General features: G+C 40.1%; 1 protein-coding gene across 3 annotated transcripts in view; it reads right to left on the bottom strand.

Annotated features, from left to right (window-relative positions):
• mlphb (melanophilin b) overlaps positions 1-20,822 on the bottom strand; it is a 41,300-nt gene that overhangs the window by 2,793 nt on the left and 17,685 nt on the right. Inside the window, exons 4-15 of one of the 3 annotated variants that reach the window (XM_040027453.1) lie at positions 20,343-20,482; positions 18,181-18,222; positions 16,186-16,238; positions 13,316-13,408; positions 12,751-12,892; positions 12,190-12,437; positions 7,524-7,607; positions 5,116-5,412; positions 4,252-4,401; positions 4,080-4,148; positions 3,708-3,756; positions 3,008-3,102 (exon numbers count right to left, since the gene is read on the bottom strand). In XM_040027453.1, the coding sequence (XP_039883387.1) occupies positions 3,008-3,102; positions 3,708-3,756; positions 4,080-4,148; positions 4,252-4,401; positions 5,116-5,412; positions 7,524-7,607; positions 12,190-12,437; positions 12,751-12,892; positions 13,316-13,408; positions 16,186-16,238; positions 18,181-18,222; positions 20,343-20,482 (1,462 nt within the window). The remainder of the gene's footprint in view (positions 1-3,007; positions 3,103-3,707; positions 3,757-4,079; positions 4,149-4,251; positions 4,402-5,115; positions 5,413-7,523; positions 7,608-12,189; positions 12,438-12,750; positions 12,893-13,315; positions 13,409-16,185; positions 16,239-18,180; positions 18,223-20,342; positions 20,483-20,822) is intronic. The other 2 variants (XM_040027454.1, XM_040027455.1) reach the window with 2 other exon arrangements.

The following is a 20,822-nucleotide window of genomic DNA, read 5'->3' as shown; positions in this document are numbered from 1 at the left end:
ATATTCATATATAAAAGCAAAGTGGCCCCACTGTCGCTGTAGCATAAGACAGCTTTCTGGTAAAGATCTGAAAAGCAGGTGGGTGGGGCTTCTGTGTCTGAGATGACCAAATTAGGGACATTCTTTCTCCATGACATCATACAGAGCCAAAAGTAGAAAAAAAAACTGTTAGAAACAGTGGTTAGAGGTGTCTGAAGCTTGAGCTTTTGTGTTACAGGGATTATTTATACACATGCGGACCACGTTATTACAAACTTGGGGCATGTTTAATATGAAGTCAAACACCTGGATGTATATGATGTTAATTACAGAAAATAAGGAAAGGCAGAATAGGTCCACTTTTAAGAGAAAATAAGCACGTTTTTACATGCTTTGTAATGCTTCTGCAAAGTATAACAGTGTGTAGAGCAAAAGCTGAGCACTGATCAAATTACAGTGTGTTCATATTGGGGTTGCTCTGGCTATGACTAGGTTGAGGGACTGCTGAACTGTCACGGACCCGGCTCTGGAGGACTCGGGGGTCCGTGAGCAGGATGGACCGTTATTATTATTATTATTATTATTATTATTATTATTATTATTATTAGTGTTGTTGTTATTATTTGGGAATGTGTGTTTTTCTGCGCTATGCTGTGTTGTTCGGTGTTCTACTCATTATATGTAGAGGCAGGGTATGGGTGTGGCCCTGCAGGAGGACTGGCCACACCTGAAGTTCCTGCCACACATCTGTTGGTGATCAGGGCTTGTCGGGGGAGCTACTTAGGAGAGTGTTGGAGCTCCCACCGGCGCGGAATCATTGAGTTGTCTACCCAAGTGTGTGTGTGTGTGTGTGTGTGTGTGTGTGTGTGTGTGTGTGTGTGTGTGTGTGTGTGTGTGTGTGTGTGTGTGCGCGCGCGCGCGTGCGTGCGTGCGTGCGTGTGTCAGTCAGTCAGTCAGCGTACAACGGTGCAGTTCGTGTATGTCCGCCGGGGTTGGTGTGGATGGCTGTTTTTGTGGTTTTCTCTCCAGGTGGAAGAGTGGACCAGAACGGCAGCACGCACAGGGTGTGCGAGAACACAACAGCGGGGAGCACGAGCACAGACGTCGGAGGGGAGCACACACACGGGATTCAAGGGAGCAATGGGGAGTTATTGTGTTTACAGCCTTCACTGTAAATAAAGTGCACCGTTTGCATCGCAGAACCATGCGTTTTGGGTCCTCATTCCCCCATATCCCCACGGTCTGCCAGCCAGACCGTGACATGAACACTGGACGATACGCTGTGTTGAAAATGAGATATATTTTACTGGATGAGGCTCCTACAGTGATAAAAGTAAAAAAAAAAAAAAAAAAACCTCCTGTGATTTAAGGTTCACATTTTTTCTCTTAACAAGGGAGGCCTCAGAAAATATTGTTTCTGGCTCTTTTTAAAATTCTTATCATTGACTTTAGGTACCTTCAACTCAGAGACAAAGTGTAATGCAGACATGCATATTTCTTCAAGCAGGAAGCCAATTATATTATTCAAAACAGCCACATAATCACTGATGCCATTATTTTTCTCTCTTATCAAAATTACCCTGAGATTTTCCACCATTATATTGTGTAATCAAACATCCCAGCGTATGCACTTAATTTCAGACAAAGTAATTTTAACCCAGTATGAGATTTAACTCTTTCCTTTACCAACAAAAACATGATTCAGGAAATGTGAACGTGTGCACTTGATTGGGGGAAAAAAAAGCAGGAAATGCGTTAAAAAATGAAATTATTTCAAAACACCACAAAGCTAGAAACCACCAGCAGCTCAAATCAAACAAGCAGTGAAAGCCTGGTGTGATCAGCACGTGAAGAGTTCATTCCTGATATTCAAGGCATTTTACTAAAGGAATTTTTATTCACATTTGGGAAAATGCATGAATCCACGTTTTGTGATGGAGGTTAGTTGAGAAGATTGATATCCACTTTCATGGATCCTTAAACTTTGCACAAATCCACTGGAGCAGCTCAGGAGCATCTCTAGCATCCTCACCTTCAGATAGAGTCTCGTTTCACTTTATTTTGTTTTTTTATTTATCCATATTCATTCATGACATGGGACAAAATGCACAAAATGCAGTGAGCAGGTTTACAAAGCAGCTTTTTTTGACTGACAAGTTACAAAAACCTTGAATTAAGCTTTCTGAAAGTGAGGGCTGGATCTGACTGAGTAATTAAGGGAGACTGCACAAGCAGGGATTTGACTTTTTAAAGGTGGTATTAAACCCCAGCCTGGATCGATTACTGTATAAAAACGTATTTTAGTACAAAAGATCAGTGTGATTAGTCACCCACTGTTTTATGTCGACCTTTTCTGAAGCCTCAAAATGTGCATGTTTTGCAAAAAAATAGGATGCGACGAGGAAGGGCAGGCCTGACTGTGACTGCTCATTGGCTAATCACTTGTGATTCATAACTTCATAAATCGGCTTTGATACCACACATAATTTTCAATTTTGAAACCTTGTATTACCTATATATACAAGCAGACTTAATCTTTTTATTCAATATGACCCAAAATTAGTGACTGAGCCCATAAACTCAGCAGTAAACTATTTCCAGAGAGAGAAAGCTGTTTTCCTATAGACGTCTAGTAGTGGAGTGTTTTGTTGCAACCACTCCAATTGCCATCTGGTGGCCTTCAGATAAATCAGCCGCATGTTTCCACATTGATTTTTACATTTCGGACCTTTACCTGAACCTAAATATGTTGCTTTTCCTAAACGTATCCAGGAAGTTGTAACAACCACAAGATAAAGTTAAAAAATATCATCACAGTACAAATTCAAATTTAGCTTCACGGCTGTAGATCTCCCAACTTAATGTAAAATTAACTATGACAGTGGAATCAATCTTCTCACATAAAAGAAATTGGTAAGCATCGAATGCCAGTTTTGTTGCAGCACTTTTTTTTTCTCTCCAAATGGCACTTATGTAGTTTTGGAATTGAACTCTTCACAGCACCCAGCACCGTAGGGTGGGGTCATACCGCACAGGCAGCCCTGGTCTTGGCCTTTGCCACTGGGTTCCTCTGTGTCAGTGAGCCCCTGTAGAGGGAGTTCCTGGTAAACCTGTCCACCTGGTCTGGAAACATACATCAGCTGCATTGTACATTGTATTCTGCAGGCTCTATTTTATCAAAGCACAGTTAAAAGTCAAATTATGGCTCTTTTTGGGATTCAGTCCAGAATCTAATAGTTAGAAACAAATGTGATGTTTCAAAATCCCAGATGTGGGATGCTGAAAATAAGCTTATTGGAAAACTTTGATGGGAAAGTAAATTAGAAACACTCTATAACCTTTAAATAACAACTGGCACCAAGTCCAAGAGCAGGTTACAAAAGCACTTGACTTGAATTTGGCCTAAAAAGAACTTTTCAGTAGCAAAGAAAGATAAAAAAAAATAACATAATATGCTAAAAAATTAGATATACTCCCTATTCTTTATAAAAACAACAAAAAACCACAATACTGTTTAAAGTACAAGACACATGGTAAGTCTCCACTCAATGAATCAGATGAAGTGCTATCCAGCTGGGAAAATTAAAGCCATAGTATAACGAGGACACAGTGTTCACTGAGTTATAAAGCAGCTCATCATGTGTTCTAAGTTTCAAAAGGTTAAGATGTTCTGAGTTAGCTGTGATGCCCTGGGGATCGATCTCAGGGGCAGCAGTGTCAGTTCTTACTTGTGGGAAAGTTGTAGGAAAGTCTTCTGGCTTGGATCGGGATTGCGGACTGCAAGACAAAGCAGAAGGCAAGGAGAAAAAACATAAAGTCAGGATGTGGGAAAACTTTTATTCTATTAGCATTCTGGCACCTCGATGCTTTACAAATGTTCATCAAAGGCAGACCTACTCATAGAAATCACATCTGTGGTTATTTTGAGAGGCAAATCAAAGACCATCGTGCCACATAATCACAGAAAACACGTTGGCTCTAAGAATGACTCCTGTGTCCACTTGTTTGATTTCACACAAACATAAAAGGGTTTTGTATAAGCAAATGTTTTCTGTCATAACAGTTTTGGATATGAAACTCAGCGATATAAATGGTGTTACCTTTCTTTTTTTATCCGAGGACATGCCGGCAGCGTTCAGGGCAGCAATCCTGCTCTCGATGTCAGACACCTTGGAGTAAAAAGAAAGAAATGACAGGATGTGCCACAACTTTACATCTCTTTGCATTTTCAATACAAATCAAACTTCACTTAGCCTTTAATGTAACCCTCACCTCGCTCTGGGCATTCTGGACATTAGCTGCTGCTTGAGCTACTTTGTCTTCCAGTTCAACCAGTAATGCAGTTGATCCTTTGAAGCTTGCCTTTGATCCCTCCTCTAGGGGGTGACCCTTCCTCTCCAGGCTTTCAGAGGAGTCATTAGCCTGGAAGACAAGTCCAGTCAGAAAGCAAAAATTTTCATTTTCAAGTAAAAAAAACAACAACAAAAAACTTGAAAGTTGAAATGATGTCATGTTAACAAATTATGCGATAGCTAAATGGTGCCACTTGATTGGTACCTGCTTACAGTGGGGTCTGAAAAATTATGTAAAAACAAATGTACCAAAATCTGCAGTTCTTCTTCGTGACCACCGGCTCAATAAGTTTGGTCCCACATCCATTTTCCTGATACTAAAAGCCAGTGTTACCTGATACTTTAAATACATTAAATTAATTGAGCTAATGCTGGCTGAACAAACTTGTAGTGAAGTGATGTGAAAACATCATGACTCATCAGTGCACTGCAGCTTAAATGGAAGGAACTGCCAGTGAAAACAGTTGAGGAAACTTAGCACGGCAGCTAAGCAGAAGTTATTAATTTAATTCGTCTTCTTTTTCCGACAATCTGGGAGTGATGGTTGCAGACGAAAAATAAACCCAAGGCCTGAGTGACTTGATTTATGATTCCAGTGTGCACTTGAACCGATTTCCAGCAGAGGTCGGCTGGAATTTCATGAGCCATGCTGTTTTTAGTAAGTGCAGCAAGCCAGATGCTCACGGCTTATGTCTCTTTCTGTCAGTAAACAAACTGGTAATGAATGCTTGCGCGTACATAAAAAAAAAACTGATTTCTTATAAAAATGCCACAGAATTTGTACCTTCAGAGATTCTGTCTGCTGAGGCTGCTCCTCCTCGAGCCTGGAGACCACGATGCTGGCTCTGGATGTTGGTCTGATAGGTAGTTTGGAAGGCCTTGGATCCGCCTGTGGGCTCCTCCATGCTAGGATTTCTTGGGAGGAATGTGGTCTCTCGGGCTCGTCCTCATCATCAGAGGTCAGGCTATGGTCACTGATGTTGTCTGTCATCTCGTGCAGCCTCTGTCTTAGCTGCTGCTCTTCCAGGTCCACTTCATTCCACTGAGGAAGAGGAGAGGTGCTGCTGGGAGTGGGAGAAGTCTGTTTGGGAACAAAGCACAGACAATGTGACTGAGACAAATTTACACAGCATACGGTTAATGTTTTTATTTTGGATCTTGAATGACTGGATCGTCAACCTAATGGGAATTGTTATACTGATTTAAAATGTACTGCTAGAGTGAATGCATGATGTATAATACACAAATGCTCCATCACTGATTATGTTTTTCTGTTTTCATACTCCAGTTTTCTTTTCCAGGCCAAAAACAAACAGACTGCAGTGTACTTTGGTGGCCTCGGGTACAGTCCATGTAATTATAACCTAACATACTCGTTGGATTTGAGGGAAACTTTGCAGGATTTCCCCTGACTTCCAATCAACCATCTTCTATCTATTATTCACTTACAAATATTATTTTGACAAATGCTTCACATTGCAAACACGAGAGCACTGCTTTAATCTGATCTGATTGGTGCCTAATGTATAATAGCACACTAGCATTGTTTTGCTCATGAAAAGGTTAAACGCAAACCCCTTTGATGGCTTCATTGCTTCATTTAGACATAGTTTTACATCACTTTGCTTCACTGCTTCATACAGACATACCCACAACAGTGACGGGGAGTGCCACAGGATGCTCGAAATTTTTTCCACATGTGCAAAAACCTTGTTGCATGTGTGGCAATGAGCACTGTCAGCATTTAGGCCTAGTAAAGTGTAACCAAACTTTTCTCCAGTACTATCACTGAGAGCAGAGTCTCTGTGCTGCAGTGAGAGATGGCCAGCTTGGCCCCTCACAGAAACAAATCTGTCTTAATCTCACTACAAACTAGAAAGTCGCTAAGATAAATTGCTATCGTCTCAACTGATGTTCTTGCTTTAGGAGATTCATAGATCCATAACAACTTGTTTTCAGTTTGCATGAAAGACAAGTGTCATTTCTAACCAATGTGTGACTGTGAAGATGTAACAAGGATCCTTAGCTAGACTTAAACTAGGGTCTATAAGTCCTAACCTCTAACCTAGCACGTTCAGAACACGCATATAGGGTTATCATTTGAATTTCTCATGTATCATTCAACGATTTTCAACTGGAAGATTGTGCATCTGTTGTACCTGTAGTTCTTATTTATGTGGAGTATTCGAATAGAATAGACAGATACAACAGAAAGTGGGCAGAGCTTAGTGTACCGATTACAATAGACACATTCATTTGTCCAGCTGTGTTCTGACCACTCGGTAATGATCCTAAACAAGAACTGGAACATGGATGTCTGAAAGCACAAGAACTCTGTTTTTCCTTCACTGATCACATGGACATTAATGCAGACTTATCGCGTGCAGACAGAACAGTCAGAACATAAGCTATATGCAAATTGATTTAAGCTGTGCTTTGCCACAAGAAAGAGAGGAAAAGCATGAGTCAATCAACTGCTGCTCTCACTTGAAGTTGAATAGCCACTAATTAGCGACTGAGTCTAAATTCTACATTCGTTTCTGGTTTGCTGTTTTTGCGGCTTGGCTCAGTCTGTGATGATACTGATGTGGGTTTGAGAGCTCACGGCCCAATTAAAGACAGACACTGAACCCACTGAGATCACACATTTGATTAGAGGATGATGAAATATGAGTAAGTGTGTGTCTCTTTTCTTTAGCACAATGCATGAACAATGAGTTAGTTTTCTTTATTTGAAAGAAAATACCTTCATAAAATCAAGTTTTCATGCAGGTACATCAAGTGTGTTTGTCTTAAAGTTGCACTGATTGTTTTGGCCACTTGAGGGCGGTATAACAAGTATAACCATGACCCTGACAAATTGTGACTTAATAAAAGTGAAGTTTGTGTGCACTTTTAGCTGGTACTGGCATGGCATCAAATTCAAAATAGAAAATTATTTATAAAAATAAAATAAAATAGATGTAATTTGTCTTAACTATTTTCATGTAAATTTGGGCTTTAAGTGATTTGAAAATCTGCTAGTCTGTACATTGTTATGCTAAAATACTGCACAGTGTCTCTAACCATGGCTTTATACATGTAAACAGGTTCTTTCAGTCTTTTTAGCTTCACTCATTTCTTTCTAGGCTGCTGCTGAGATGCTGATCATGAAATTTTGGCAGCTGTACTCTTGACACCTGATAGATTTACCTGGTCATATGTTGAGGTGACTTTCTGCTCCAAGCGGTTCAGAAGAGTCTCAATTGCTGACATCCGTCTGTTAATGTCAGTGATCTAAGAAAGAAAGGAAGAAATAAATGAAAGTACATATAGAGGCAGAATTAAGAAATATTAATTCATAAAACAAACAAACCCCAAAATAACACAAAACGTAAGGAACATTACAAAAAATGTATAGTTTTCAAAACATGAAAGTACTGGACACTTAATGGTTTAAATGGTACTGCTCACATCTATGCTATGCTATGAAAGCAAATGCATGTCTTAAACCACTCTGACTCATACTGAACCAATCAAAACACAGTGGCACCAAATATGCAGATGGTTAAGCTACAGTTTCACATGTTCTCATCAGAGTGAGCTGTCCGGATATCAACTCGTCCCCAAATCTGATTTCACCATATTTCATCAATGTCTAAATTTACTTGGATGAAAGAAACCAGAAAAATATATTTAAACTAAAAGTACTTAACCAAATTCACATTACACTGCACAAAATTCTCTTCATGTACAAAACTGAAGACTAAATGTTCCCTTGGATAATTGGCCATAATGGAATAATATTTTCCCTACACGAGATCGCTCCTTGGTACATGAAGAATCATATTTAGGTCAGGAAGTCAAGCAGACAGTCATCTGATGCACCTTTGATGTCTTGCCACAAGAAAAATTCCTCTCACAGTTCATCCAAATTCAACCTCCTAAAAAAAATCCAAACTCTTGATACTAATATTAAACTTAGGCAAACAACTTAAACATAATTATTTAACTGCTGTGGTGCATTATGGCTCTCAGATGGTCAGGGGGGGATTGATGTTAAAGGCAGAAAGAGAAAGACAGTAAATAAAATTTTAAAAAACACTGGAAAATCAAGTTTTTTTTTCTATAATTGTTCATTCTTTTCATCAGTGCATAAGCATGAGTTGTCATTACTCTGTCACCATCCATCCCATCCATCCATTCGCTTCCGCTTATCCTTTTCAGGGTCGCTGGAGCCTATCCCAGCTGTCATAGGGCGAGAGGCGGGGTACACCCTGGACAGGTCGCCAGTCTGTCGCAGGGCCAACACACAGGGACAGACAACCATTCGCTCTCACATTCACACCTAGTGACAATTTGGATTATCCAATTAACCTATCCCCACAAGCTGCATGTCTTTGGACGGTGGGAGGAAGCCGGAGTACCCGGAGGGAACCCACGCAAACACGGGGAGAACATGCAAACTCCACACAGAAAGACCCCGGCCTGATGTTGGAATTGAACTCAGGACCTTCTTGCTGTGCGGCAACAGTGCTAACCACCGTGCCACCGTGCTACTCTGTCACCATTGACTGTGAAATAAAAAGATGCAAGTAGCCACTCTAAGTGTTACATTTTGCTATGTTGTTTGTTCTTTTATTGAAACCGTATGTGATGAGCGAGGTGTGGCCCTAAATGAGAAACCTGACAAAGCTACAGTTTTATAATATGTGATGTTGTAAAGAAAATCCATATAGACATTATATTCTGTAAAAAAAAACCTTGAAACTAATGACTGAGAAAGTCATGAGGAAAGTCAACAGATCAATGGAGCCAAAGGAGGAGTCCTTTGGCAGAGCTGTACTGGCTCCTCTTTTTAGTTCTGGACATTTTTATACAGAATAAGCCTGAATAAGCCTGCGACGCAGTAGTGAGCACTGTTGACCAGTTGTGTTTAATGTCTTTATTAAATCTATAAATGTACTCATTTAAAACCATGTAAACATATAAAGATAGGGTGACTGTCATTTAGAAGCTGACAGGATGCCTGCAGACCGTGCAAGAGGGAAGTCCAATTGTAATTATTGCAGCTGTGCAAATATTTGAATGCAAAGTTCAGACACTCCCATATATTGATAATGGATAATATTATGTGAACTCTCAGTTCCATTAACTGCTTTGTTTTCACTGAGCAGGTATGTATTTACTCTAGGTTTTATATTTATCTCTGTGTTTTTATTTCTTGCAGGATGTTGGGAGTTTGCTAACAGGACACCACCTGTGGCACTCCCATCTTTGGAATTCTTGCAAAACTAATTATGCAATGACATGTGTACACCTCCTCTAGGTGGACTATAACTTGTTGCCTGCTGTCTCTTTGGCTACACTGATGTAGAAACATTGATAACAAAATGTTAGCAAAGTCCTCAAGACTTATATTCAAGACTTTGAGTCAGATCCCATAATATATGTTGCATATTTTTGACTGTTGTTTGATTATTTGTTGAATTTATAAAGAAATCTGAGACCAAGTTTTCAGGGACTGTGAAATGACTAGGTTTTACCATAAAACTGTTTGGTTGGCTTGATTGACGTGGTGTTGCTATCCATAATCTCATACAGCTGGGTTCAGATCTGGTGACTGGAGGTCACAGAGGATGATTCATATGATTTTCATCAGTGAGCTTTTGTGCCTTGTTTGGAAGTGTCCACATGTGTTATGCTTCTCTGCTCTTTCATTCAGGCTATTCCTTTAATTTTTCCCTCTTCTGTATATTAAACATACCGTAATTTTGCACAAAGTTTTTACCTCACATGTGACCTGGGCTTATACAGTCTGTGCTTGCTGACTTATCTTGATGTTCCACAAATAATCAAATTGCTGATGTCACTCGGTTCTATTGTTGGCCTCCAAATCAATACCAAGACAACAGACAGCAGCACCTGTATGAAAGATGAGTGACTGTCGTCACTGACAAAGACATGTCTGGGCTGTATGTTTTCCACTGTATCCTGTTTGCATGTCTCTTCAGTGTGCTGCCCAGCTGTGAGACAAATTTACCATGACACAACTTATCGAAGGTATAAATCAGCGCAGGGAGACAGGTAGGCTGGATAATTCCTTCTGTTTTCATGGCTACTCACCATCACAGAGTTTAATTGCTTTCTTTGTTTTTATATTCCTTATCTTTAAAAACTGCAAAGAATCTTTTTATGGCTCGAGTTATACCTCCATATAAACTCCAGACTGTGTTTGAATCACCTCAAAGACAGATGAACTGAAAACTGAGATTCACAAGGATAAATCCAGACATATTGATTAGTGACAGCAGTCAGCAAAGCAGCCTCCTCAGGCTAATGGTAAACAAAGTCTGTTTTCTATCTGCTTCACAAGAACAGAACGGCCATGGTTACTGCTGCAATCCTTTCCAGGGACTGTGTTTAATACTGACACATAAATAGACACTGATGTAATGTATGTAACCTCCCTCTGATCTAGCAGCTGTCTCCACGACATCACTCAGCACGTCAGACTGAAGAACTTGTGTCCGACTTCCAGCATGCACTGCTTGAAAGGTTTAAAATATCAGCTTGTTATTTGTGTTCTTTCTAAACTGTGCCTCTAAAGCGACACTGCAATTAATGTATGTACCAGATCAGATCAAATGCTGAGTTTGGTATCAAGTTTGAACCCATACAACCCATTCAAAACAAGATAAAGTTTATCATGTTAACACTACAGTTTGTTGTCCCATTTGACCAATGCAGGTTTTAAAATTAGATGAATACAACCTCTGATAAACTGCAAAATATGGTCATTCCGGACAATATGAGGGACATCATTCTGCAGGGAGAAAAATTATTCACAGTTAGAAAGTATTGAGAACAGTCTTTTCAGGAGTGGACGTCCCAACTAATTTATCCCAAGGTCAGTCTGTGCAATGCTGAGAGGAACTGCAGAAAACCAAAGCGCTACATCTCAGACTCTACAGGCCTCATGTGACATGTTAAATGTTAAAGTTCATGACAGTACAATTAGAAAAAGACAGAACAAGTATGGCTTTTTTGGAAGGGTCGCCAGGAGAAAGCCTCTTCTGAACATAGCAGTACAGCTTCAGCATCTAAACAAACCACAACACTTCTGGATGATGTCGTTTGGACAGACGAGACCAAAGTGGAGATATTTGTCCATAAATAAAGAGCACAATGTTTGGGGAAAACCAAGCACAGTATATCAGCACAAACATCTCATATGATCTCATATACACTGTCAGTGCGGTTCTGTAGGGCTGAATTGGGCTTGTTTTGCAATCACTGGAGTCGGGCACTTTGCTGTCATTGAATGATGCAAGGCCAACTATCTGACAGCTACAGGACAATGATTCCAAAGATTATGACTGCAGTTCAATTCATAATCCCGAGTGGAATTAATAACAACAATTTACTGAAAGTTATTCTGAGCTGCTTCAATCAATCCAACACCATGTCTCAGTGATCACAGATTTGAACCATGTGATTTTACTGCATCAGCTGAATTTTTCTGCTTTCCTTATAATGATTCACCAGGTCGACCCTTTTCCAATTTCCCCTACCAACAAACAAAGTGAACAGAGCACAAAAATAAAGATTATCCAAGAAAAAACACAAAACACGGGCATTAAACTTTTATGATCATCATTAAAACCACATGGATCGTTAATAATGTGGAATCTCACAGCTTTACGTTTTAATGTCTGGCTGTGTTCATTGGTGTGGAATGCAGGCAAAATGTATAAAATAAGCCAGCAACTTTCCTCCACTCACAGAAACCAGACGTGAAAGACGATTTATGAGTGTCTTAAATGAGTGTAATGTAATGACCATTTCGTGTGATGTTAATATGAGGCATATGAAAGACCTGTGGCGGATGGTTGGCTGAGCTCAGGCTGTCCTGAGATGTTTGGCGGCAGAGGCCTGAATGCAACTGGTAGAGTGGGTACGGCTGGCAGTGCTCATCCTCTTCTTCTTCTGAGTCCTCAAGGCCAGGAAGGTAGACGCTGCTGCTGCATCGAGGGCCTCCGATGCTGCCGCTGCCACACGAGGAGTAGCTGAGCCGGGAGATGGAGCGGGATGGGATTGTCCGGCTATCCGAGTACACCAGGTCATCTGTGCAAAGCAACCTCTTTGTCACAGGTGTCATTATACCAGCAGTAAAATAACTACAATGCTAAGTATTATAAGTATTATAAGTATTTTTCTTTGATCAGTTATTCATTACAAAGTAACAAACAACAGTTTAGCACATTATAATTACTTAATTACTAAATTCAACAATTCCAGTTACAATTGCAAATAAAACAATTATTTTTGTTTTATTTGCAAGTAACACAAGTTCTTGTGTTACTTATAAGTTCCTTGATTATTTTAATATTTTTAAAAAAAAAAAAAGTTTATTTGTTTGTTTGAATCTAATTTCTACCTTGTTGTGGAGTTATTTCGAGGTCCAGCTCTTTATGTTGTTCATCCATGATCTGATGAAACACGGTGGCCATATCTGCCTCAGCAAGCATCGACTCCCTCCCGCCTACATCCATGACCATGATGTCAGGATCACCCGGCTCCTGGAGGTAAGAGTGGAGAGTTGTGTGCAGGTTATTCCCTTTGACTTCTGCTGCTTTTCCGGCTCAAGTAGGAAAAGCCTAAATTTACTGCTGCTTCACATTCAGTCCAAACAGCATACATTTACAGCAGGAAAGAACCACCTGAAACAGTTCACTGCATTAGAAAATCTGTTCAGCTAATAAATGGACAAGATGTGTCCATGTCTGCACACACAACATTTGGATGTACACAAAAAGGGTTATTGTGGCCAGATACGAGAATGAATGATGACAGTGCTAATACAGTACTGTCTAGCCAACACAGACAATGTTTGGCAAAGACAGAGTGCAGAGGCAGATGGTCCTTGTTATGGATTACAACATGCAGATTAGTTTGTTTTGGAGGGATGCTAGTTGTGGTTAGTTTAGTTGTCTAGCCTGTACCTCATTTGATGGTCCTCTTGATTGGCTGAGGTAGTCAACGTCCAGTTTGAAATCAATGGGATCAACAGTTAACCTCCTTTTGACCTTTTTCATCTTTGGAGAACATGAAGGGGAAACACCATCGTCAGCAGGGAGGAGAGAGGAAAGCGTAAAGAGATAAACCTCTGCCATGACAAAAGGCTGTTTGCTCCATACACTCAGAAAGTGATTGACTTGTCGCCCTTCCCTGGCTCTGCTCTTTTACTGTTGATATGCCACTGTAGCAGGGGGCTATGGGGCTTATAGCCACATTTTTTTCCTTTTAACCAACAATAGTCCAAATACACAGGCCACCTCGTTAGGTACACCTAGTTCATCCTGGGTTGGACCTCCATTTCTTTTTAGATGATATCATCATATCTCCATCACATCTCTACTGGACTCAGATGAACTCAACATGAACTCATTATCATGTTGCTGTCATGTATTATAATTGGCTAATTAAAGATTTGCATTAACAAGCAGCTCTGTGTGGCTTTAAGTGTATGTGTACAGTTTAATACCTGGCTAAAAACAACAAGGCTATAATATTTTAGGAAGTTTTTAATAGGGCATACATAACGCTTAAAAGCTCAGGTCTGCAGTAAAATAAATATGATTAATACTTATGTTATTACATTTATATCTTTTGTTTTATTTATTCATTTATTTTTGGTGCCGGTGCATGATTCACAGATACATGCACGTGGGTAAATATTTTAAATGAGTTAAAAGTAATGCTGAAATGAGAGACGCACACCATGGGTTGTTTGGATCTTCTAGGAAGAGGGAAATTTGATTTAAGGGTGCATATCCATGCTCCAGTGTTGACATAGCATCAGGGTCACTGAGTCTCTACCAGCTCCAAACACTATCTAAACTGAACTGTAGCTTCTCTGAGCAGGCAGAATGTGAGCCGGTTTCCTTACAGTGAAATGTCAGAAGGTTCAATACATTAGGCTGTTTGGAACAGCAGAGGGCACTGTGTCTAAAAGAAACTTGAACGAGGGATCCAGTGAACAGCAATCTGTTTCTGTAACGTCCATCAAAATTAAGATTCTTTAAGATAAACATATATAGAAAAAACTGCAAGGGTTGGAAAAAATGCATCCGAAGACCCAGCAGAGCCTGGGAGTCCTGTCATTTCTCAACAGTCAGCACAATGATTGAAAATAAACAAAGCTTAACTTCTACAGTACACACAGAGTGTGGTATAAACAATAGTAATCTTCATTTTATGATGAATTCCAGTGGAATCAGTGCCCCCACACCCACCCTTATTTTCTAAACCAAAGGCTTGCTCAGCTCCGGTCTGACTCTTTTATATATGACAGCTTGGTATTTCCCCACTGCACTCTGCAGCCAGTACTGGCCTGCCCGTGCCAGGCATTCCAGTCCTTCACGAGGGGCTGGCCTAGATCACTAAGATAACCTGTGAAGAAAGCACCTCTGCTTTTTATCAGGAACCAGCCATCAGTGGGAGTCAGTGTTGACCAGCGCACACTCGTGCAAAAACTCCATTGATTAAAGAAAAAAAGAGCAAACATGTGGATGCAAAATTAAGCTACAGTGAAGTTGTCTGTTTTGCAGATAAGCTTTGATCACACCTGACTTAAATTCCCAGTAACTAATAAACAGGATATTGCCTCTTGTTTTAGGAAATGCTTGCAGAGCTCCACATGTCATATCAGCAAATAACAAAATACCTGCAAATGATTTTCTCTCTGCACACACTAAATTCATTTTTTGTTTTATGATGCACATCAATTGAGTCGCTCCTGTTGGCAGCAAACTCACTTAAACTTTACAACCTGAAACACAGCTGCATACTGTCTTTTTATGTAATGTGTTAACAGAATAATAAGGCAACGCCAGAAGCTTGTATGTTCTCTCTGTAGATGTTAACTGTAAGTGTGAACATTAGTGAAGCGTCTGCATGCGTTCAGTAAGATAATCACCCATCTGCCTGCTTTCCTGGCTGCTAGTCTGTCCATTACATCACTACCAGTTTCCCACGCTGTCAATCTCAATATTGACATCACTACTCTTTGAGCCAATCAGCCTCCACTCTGCGTGGTTTAACCCTGTGCTCTCCATCATTCTTCTTTTCAGACTCTCAGTTGCTCAACCCGCCTCCTCCCCATCTCTACCTCACCTGAGTCCCTCAGAGCTGCACCCAAGCCTCAGGCTTCATCTTCACCACCAGCGTCAAGACCACTGGGATTCTGTTCTGCTGTGATGGGTTACCAGTCTACTCATCTAAGACAAACAATTTGTCTATCTCAATAAATCATGTTCAGTTCTTTTAAATGATCTCTCCTCATCAAAATAGGAATGATTGTTGTTTTCTATGAGTTAGCACTGTGATGGACTGCTGACCTGTCCAGTGTGCATCCTGCTCAGTGATAACTGGAATAGACTCCAGCATTGCCAGAGGTGTACAAAGCTTAACAACATGCATAAATGTATAAAATCTACATGTAAGTTGTGGCTGCATTGTGAGCTGAACAGTCAAAAATGACTGATGTAACATGATAAGCCAGCAAGTTATTGCAGTGGTTAGCACTGCTGCTCCACAGGAAGAAGGCTCTGAGTTTAATCTATGAGTTTTAGGAGGAATCTGTGTCCTTCCACCTTTTAACCAAATTTAGATCCAAACAAATGTCTTTACTATGACCTCAGAAGGTGTTTCCTCATTTCCATCACTTTTCATTTTCCATCCAGCTCTCAACATTGTTCAAACATTTAGTAAGGCTGCCCTTAAAATGATTTCAGATAGTTGTTAAAATCGAGGGGAATCTACTGCTAGTTCTTTTAAGATATGAAAATGATTTAAAAATGAGCTGCAGTACCCTTTGGTGTTGTTGCGAGTCTGTTGCATCCATACTGTGCTCCCCATATGCACCTATAGACAAAGAAGGAAGACATGGCAGTGTTAGAATAACCAAAAAAAGGTTTTTTGTTTTCCAGTGTGCATGCATTTCCAAAGATACCATGTGACTGAAACCAGAGTCACTCCAGTCTACAGAGACCTCTGTTATTGTTAACCAGTGGCCTTTGACCTTACAGTGTGAACCTTGTTTACAAAGTACAGCAAGAGAAAGCAAAAGCAGAAACACTATGGACTGTGTTTCAGTCCCTCTTTATGAGAGCGTTTACGAGGGAGCTGCATTTTTGCAGTGTGTAACAGTTCCCTCTTGAATACAGCACGAGAAAGAGGGAAGAAAATGCTGGGAACAACAAAAACTTTACACTGAGCATAAAAGCAGAAAAAGATGAACATTCATATTTTTAGATTAGTCTTTTAGTTCTTACTGTTAACTGCTGAACTAGTTTTGGGGCTTTTGCTACATTTTGCAGAAATTATCTGCAGAAAAAAAAAAACCCGTGACACACACTAAACTGTGGAAATACAACTACAATAACCTCGTAACATAAGTTACACTTTTTATGTTCTTGAGTCTTTCTGACTAAACCTTCCCTGGCTCTGCTCTTTTACTGTTGATATGCCAGTGGCAATGGGAGCCAGATGACTGTGCCAGACTAACCAGAACCTTTAGGTCTGTTCCCAAACCGCTGTGCCCACCGCATGTGTGAGGCATTCAAAAACACCAAAGGGATCGCTGTAAATGAACGAAAATGAACCTCTCTTATTTACTGTATCGTTATGCTTACAATTATCATCACAGATGTTCCTGTTAAATGTTAAGGTATCAGTTAAAAAATATATGTATCCATAGAGACCACACATGGGGCTGAATTAGGGGAAAAATAAGTGGGCTCAAATTGACTCTTTTTAGTGGTAAAATGGTGAAAAATAGATTTATTTAGAACAGTTAAGGTGAATCAAAATGAAAACAAAACAGGTACTAAAACAGAACCTGCCTTAAAAGTTTCTGTTGTACAATTACAATCAAATAAACACAGCCAGGCAAACAGGTAATGCACAGGAAGCAATCACTGAACAGATTCACTGAACGAGTTTTATATCTGACATTCAGTCAACTTAATGTCAGAAACTTTTTGCCTGACCACAGAATGAGTCCATTACTCATACAAATCTCTGAAAATAGTGAATACAAGTTAGAAATGAGCTTTCTGATCATGTTTACAGAAGGCCCAGTGAGTCATTCATCGTTTTGATCAAATGTGAGGTCTACAGGTATTTGTAACTTTGCTTCTGTAGCAAAGTTTGCTTCTGTAGATCACCACGTGTAGTTGGATAATTGACTGACAAGCAGTTTCGTAGCTGCTGGTAGAAGCAGCAGGATGAACTGTGAAGTATAGCCTCAGTCAAATGCTGCCAAACTGACTGGACAGAGATTAATGGTGGAAGTGGGTAACAACCCAAAACAAACTGTAAAAGCAGTGTTTCTCAAAGTGAAGGAATGGGATATTTCTCAATGGCATGCAAAGAAAATCCTGTTTTCACTCTGAGAGATGGATTGCACATTCCAAGATGGTGCCTTATTGATGAAGACAGAAGATAATCAGGAGCACAATTACCAAAAATAAAGAAATAAATGAATAATTGGATCAAAATAATTATATAAATAGATAAAAATAAATAAAATAATAATAAAATAAAAGGGGATAAAATAAAACAATCTTACTGAGAATTCCCAAATGTTTATTAGATCCGATAATAAAATGTCACATAACTTCATGAGTGAGTGAGTTAGCATTTAGCTTAAAGCAGAGCTGTAGCTAAGAACAGTTTAAATACGCTACCAAATCAAAGCAGAATATACTAAAATAATGAAAGCACCTTTTGGTTATATTTAAATTTTGGAAATTCAAACATATTTCTGTCCTGTGACAACATCTGACCTTTTCAGTATACTTACTGTGGACCTCAGGCATGCTCTGTGTGTCATACTCACGAGGCTCTGGAAAACAGAAGAGCAGCGCGCACATGGCTTATTAATTTGCATTTAATTATAGTTTCATATAAGTGATCCGATTCCTGTAATTACTATCACATTGTTCTCCTAATTGCAAATCTAGACGTAATGACATTAGGTTATTAACTGCAATAAATAGCTCAGCAAACTGAGATAATACAGGTAGTCCTTATACTTTCCACATAAAACAATAATCAGAAGCAGCAGTAGCAGCATTAAACGGCAGAGCCAAAGTGAGAGTTAACCAGTGGACTGAATTAGACTTTTGTATGTGAACAAGACTCTTTTGTAAGTATCAGCAAAGAGTGTGAGGACAGGATGACACCCTCCGAGCTCTGGGGGCCCAGCGGACCATAGAATGCATACAGCAAAAAGACAGTAAAAGAATGTGTGCGTATGTGTGGAAATGCATGTTGATTTCAGTCCAAGTGGTCACATGCTGAGTTCATTTTAAACATAATACATCTGTTAACATGCATTTTTATGACTGTATTTCATGGCTACAGCTTGCATCTGTGGACACTGTGTGCTAGATTCCACATAGACACACGACAAACATTTTGTCCTCCTCCCTCCACTTTTGCTCTGCTTCTGGTTGGACGAGCCCTGCAGGACCGAATCCTTCAGTTCCAGGCACAGAATGGGAGACATGTGAGTGAATTATCACAAGGCCCACGGGAGCTGCGTCGGCCAACCAACTTGCTCTGTATTCCTTCCCAAAATCCTCTGGGGTGACTCAGCGTAAACAGTACCAGAGGTCTCGGCTGTTTCTATATAATTCATCACATTCACTCATCTCCTGATGTTGTGATCTCAAAGGGTAATCTGTTGTGAGTAATAATGCTTGAAACTGACATAAAGTATGCTTCAAGGATCACTTGTTTCATATGCTGTGGGTGTGGCCTCGCAATGCAGCGTGAGCAAGTTCAAAAAGAGAGGAAAAAATGGTTTTGATGAGGCCTAATAGCGTCACTGGATCAGACTTTAAACCTGAGCTGCACACAATAAACAAACAGCATTTTCCTCCACCTTAGTATCTCTGGTAATAATCTCCCGCAGGGCAGAGTTAGAATAAGCATCCTGGTCAGCTGACGACAAAAGAGAGATACAGCTGTGAGGAGCCAGAAAGCAGGAAAAACAGGAAAGATGGAAGATTAAATCCCTGTGACAGATCTGGCAGCCTGCTAATATTTGAGAAAGAGAGCAGAAACTTTCTTCTGGTGACTTAGTGTCAGAAAAATAAAGACGCTCATACAAAGATGGCTGACAAATTAAAGGACAAGGGTGACATAAAGCGTCTTGGACCACAAGATTGGCGCCATTGCAAACACCATAAACACTATTGTCTCAAAATATATTCTCTAATTTGCCGTTTTCTTTGATGGAGAGGATCTGATGATTGCAGAGGCCCGGGCACAGCATTACTTTCAGTCTGCGTGCATCACTGTGAAGAGCTTGCATTTTGTTGTCCAGTGAAATATAATAATATACATTACAACTCCAATTCTTGAACTCAAACACAGTTCACAGATGAGATGGCGATCGTCACGGTGACGTTTTACGAGTCGAGCTGGAGTGATGCATATTTTCCAAGCAGCCGCAGTATAGTATGCAGCTGCTGAATCTCAGTGAAGCCTTTCATTTAGTGGGGATTTCTCATGGTAAGCTCAAGCAGACTTCCATGACTTCGAGTCAGTGCTCTCTGACTCTGGCAGATTGAACTTTTGACCGGCAGCTTCTCCTCAGGGCTTGTAAAGAAATGAGTGGAACAGATGGAAATTTCTTAAGATTGCCTCTTCAAAGCCACCTTGACCTGAGGCTTGACATTACAACACATTTGTAACCTTTTATTTGCACTTGTTTTGATATTCATGTAGACATTCCCTACTTGGCAACTGCCCAGAGCAGCAAGTGTTTGACTGCTAACCACTAAGTAGTTTCTAATTAGTCAGTGGGGTGTTAATCTTTTTGCTTAAAGGCCACCGTGACAGTACGCTGACTGGCAAAAATGCACATTTTCAGCAGCAGAACCAGGATTATGACATTCCAGACATAAGCTTGGTTTGAAACGAAGTAACAAACCAGACAGAAGGTGGATTGCTCACCTCCCAAGTCACTCTGAGAGCGGCTGCCTTCTCCGTCGAACCTCCTGAAGAGGGAACGCATCACCTTGGCGCTGCCGAAGCGCTTGAAACGGGCACGGACGTTCTCATGGTACCACTCCAAAGTACCGATCTTGAGTACTCTGTAAGTGAGAAGAATGGAAGGAATCAAAATATAGATGCTAAAGAAGTCATTCACAGATGAGGTTCATTCTGAAAATGAATGCATATGCATTTTATATTAAGAGATTTTCTTCTATTTGTTTATTAATTAAAGTATAACATTACATGTGAAACGTTTAAAATGAGAACACATGGTGAGAAATGAGCCCCAAATGAGGCCAATTTATACACTATCCCATAATATCACATAGAAAATACTTGTGGGAATACAGACTTGCCAGCAAAAAGAGCTGTATTTTGCTCTTTTGCTATAAAACAGCAGTGTGCAGGTTTAAGCATGAGATACATAGCATGATGCTT

The sequence above is a fragment of the Simochromis diagramma genome, unplaced genomic scaffold, assembly GCF_900408965.1.
Source record: "Simochromis diagramma unplaced genomic scaffold, fSimDia1.1 OVJJ01000343.1, whole genome shotgun sequence".
NCBI classification, from domain to species: Eukaryota; Metazoa; Chordata; class Actinopteri; order Cichliformes; family Cichlidae; genus Simochromis; species Simochromis diagramma.
This window is presented reverse-complemented; position numbering and strand designations above follow the sequence as displayed.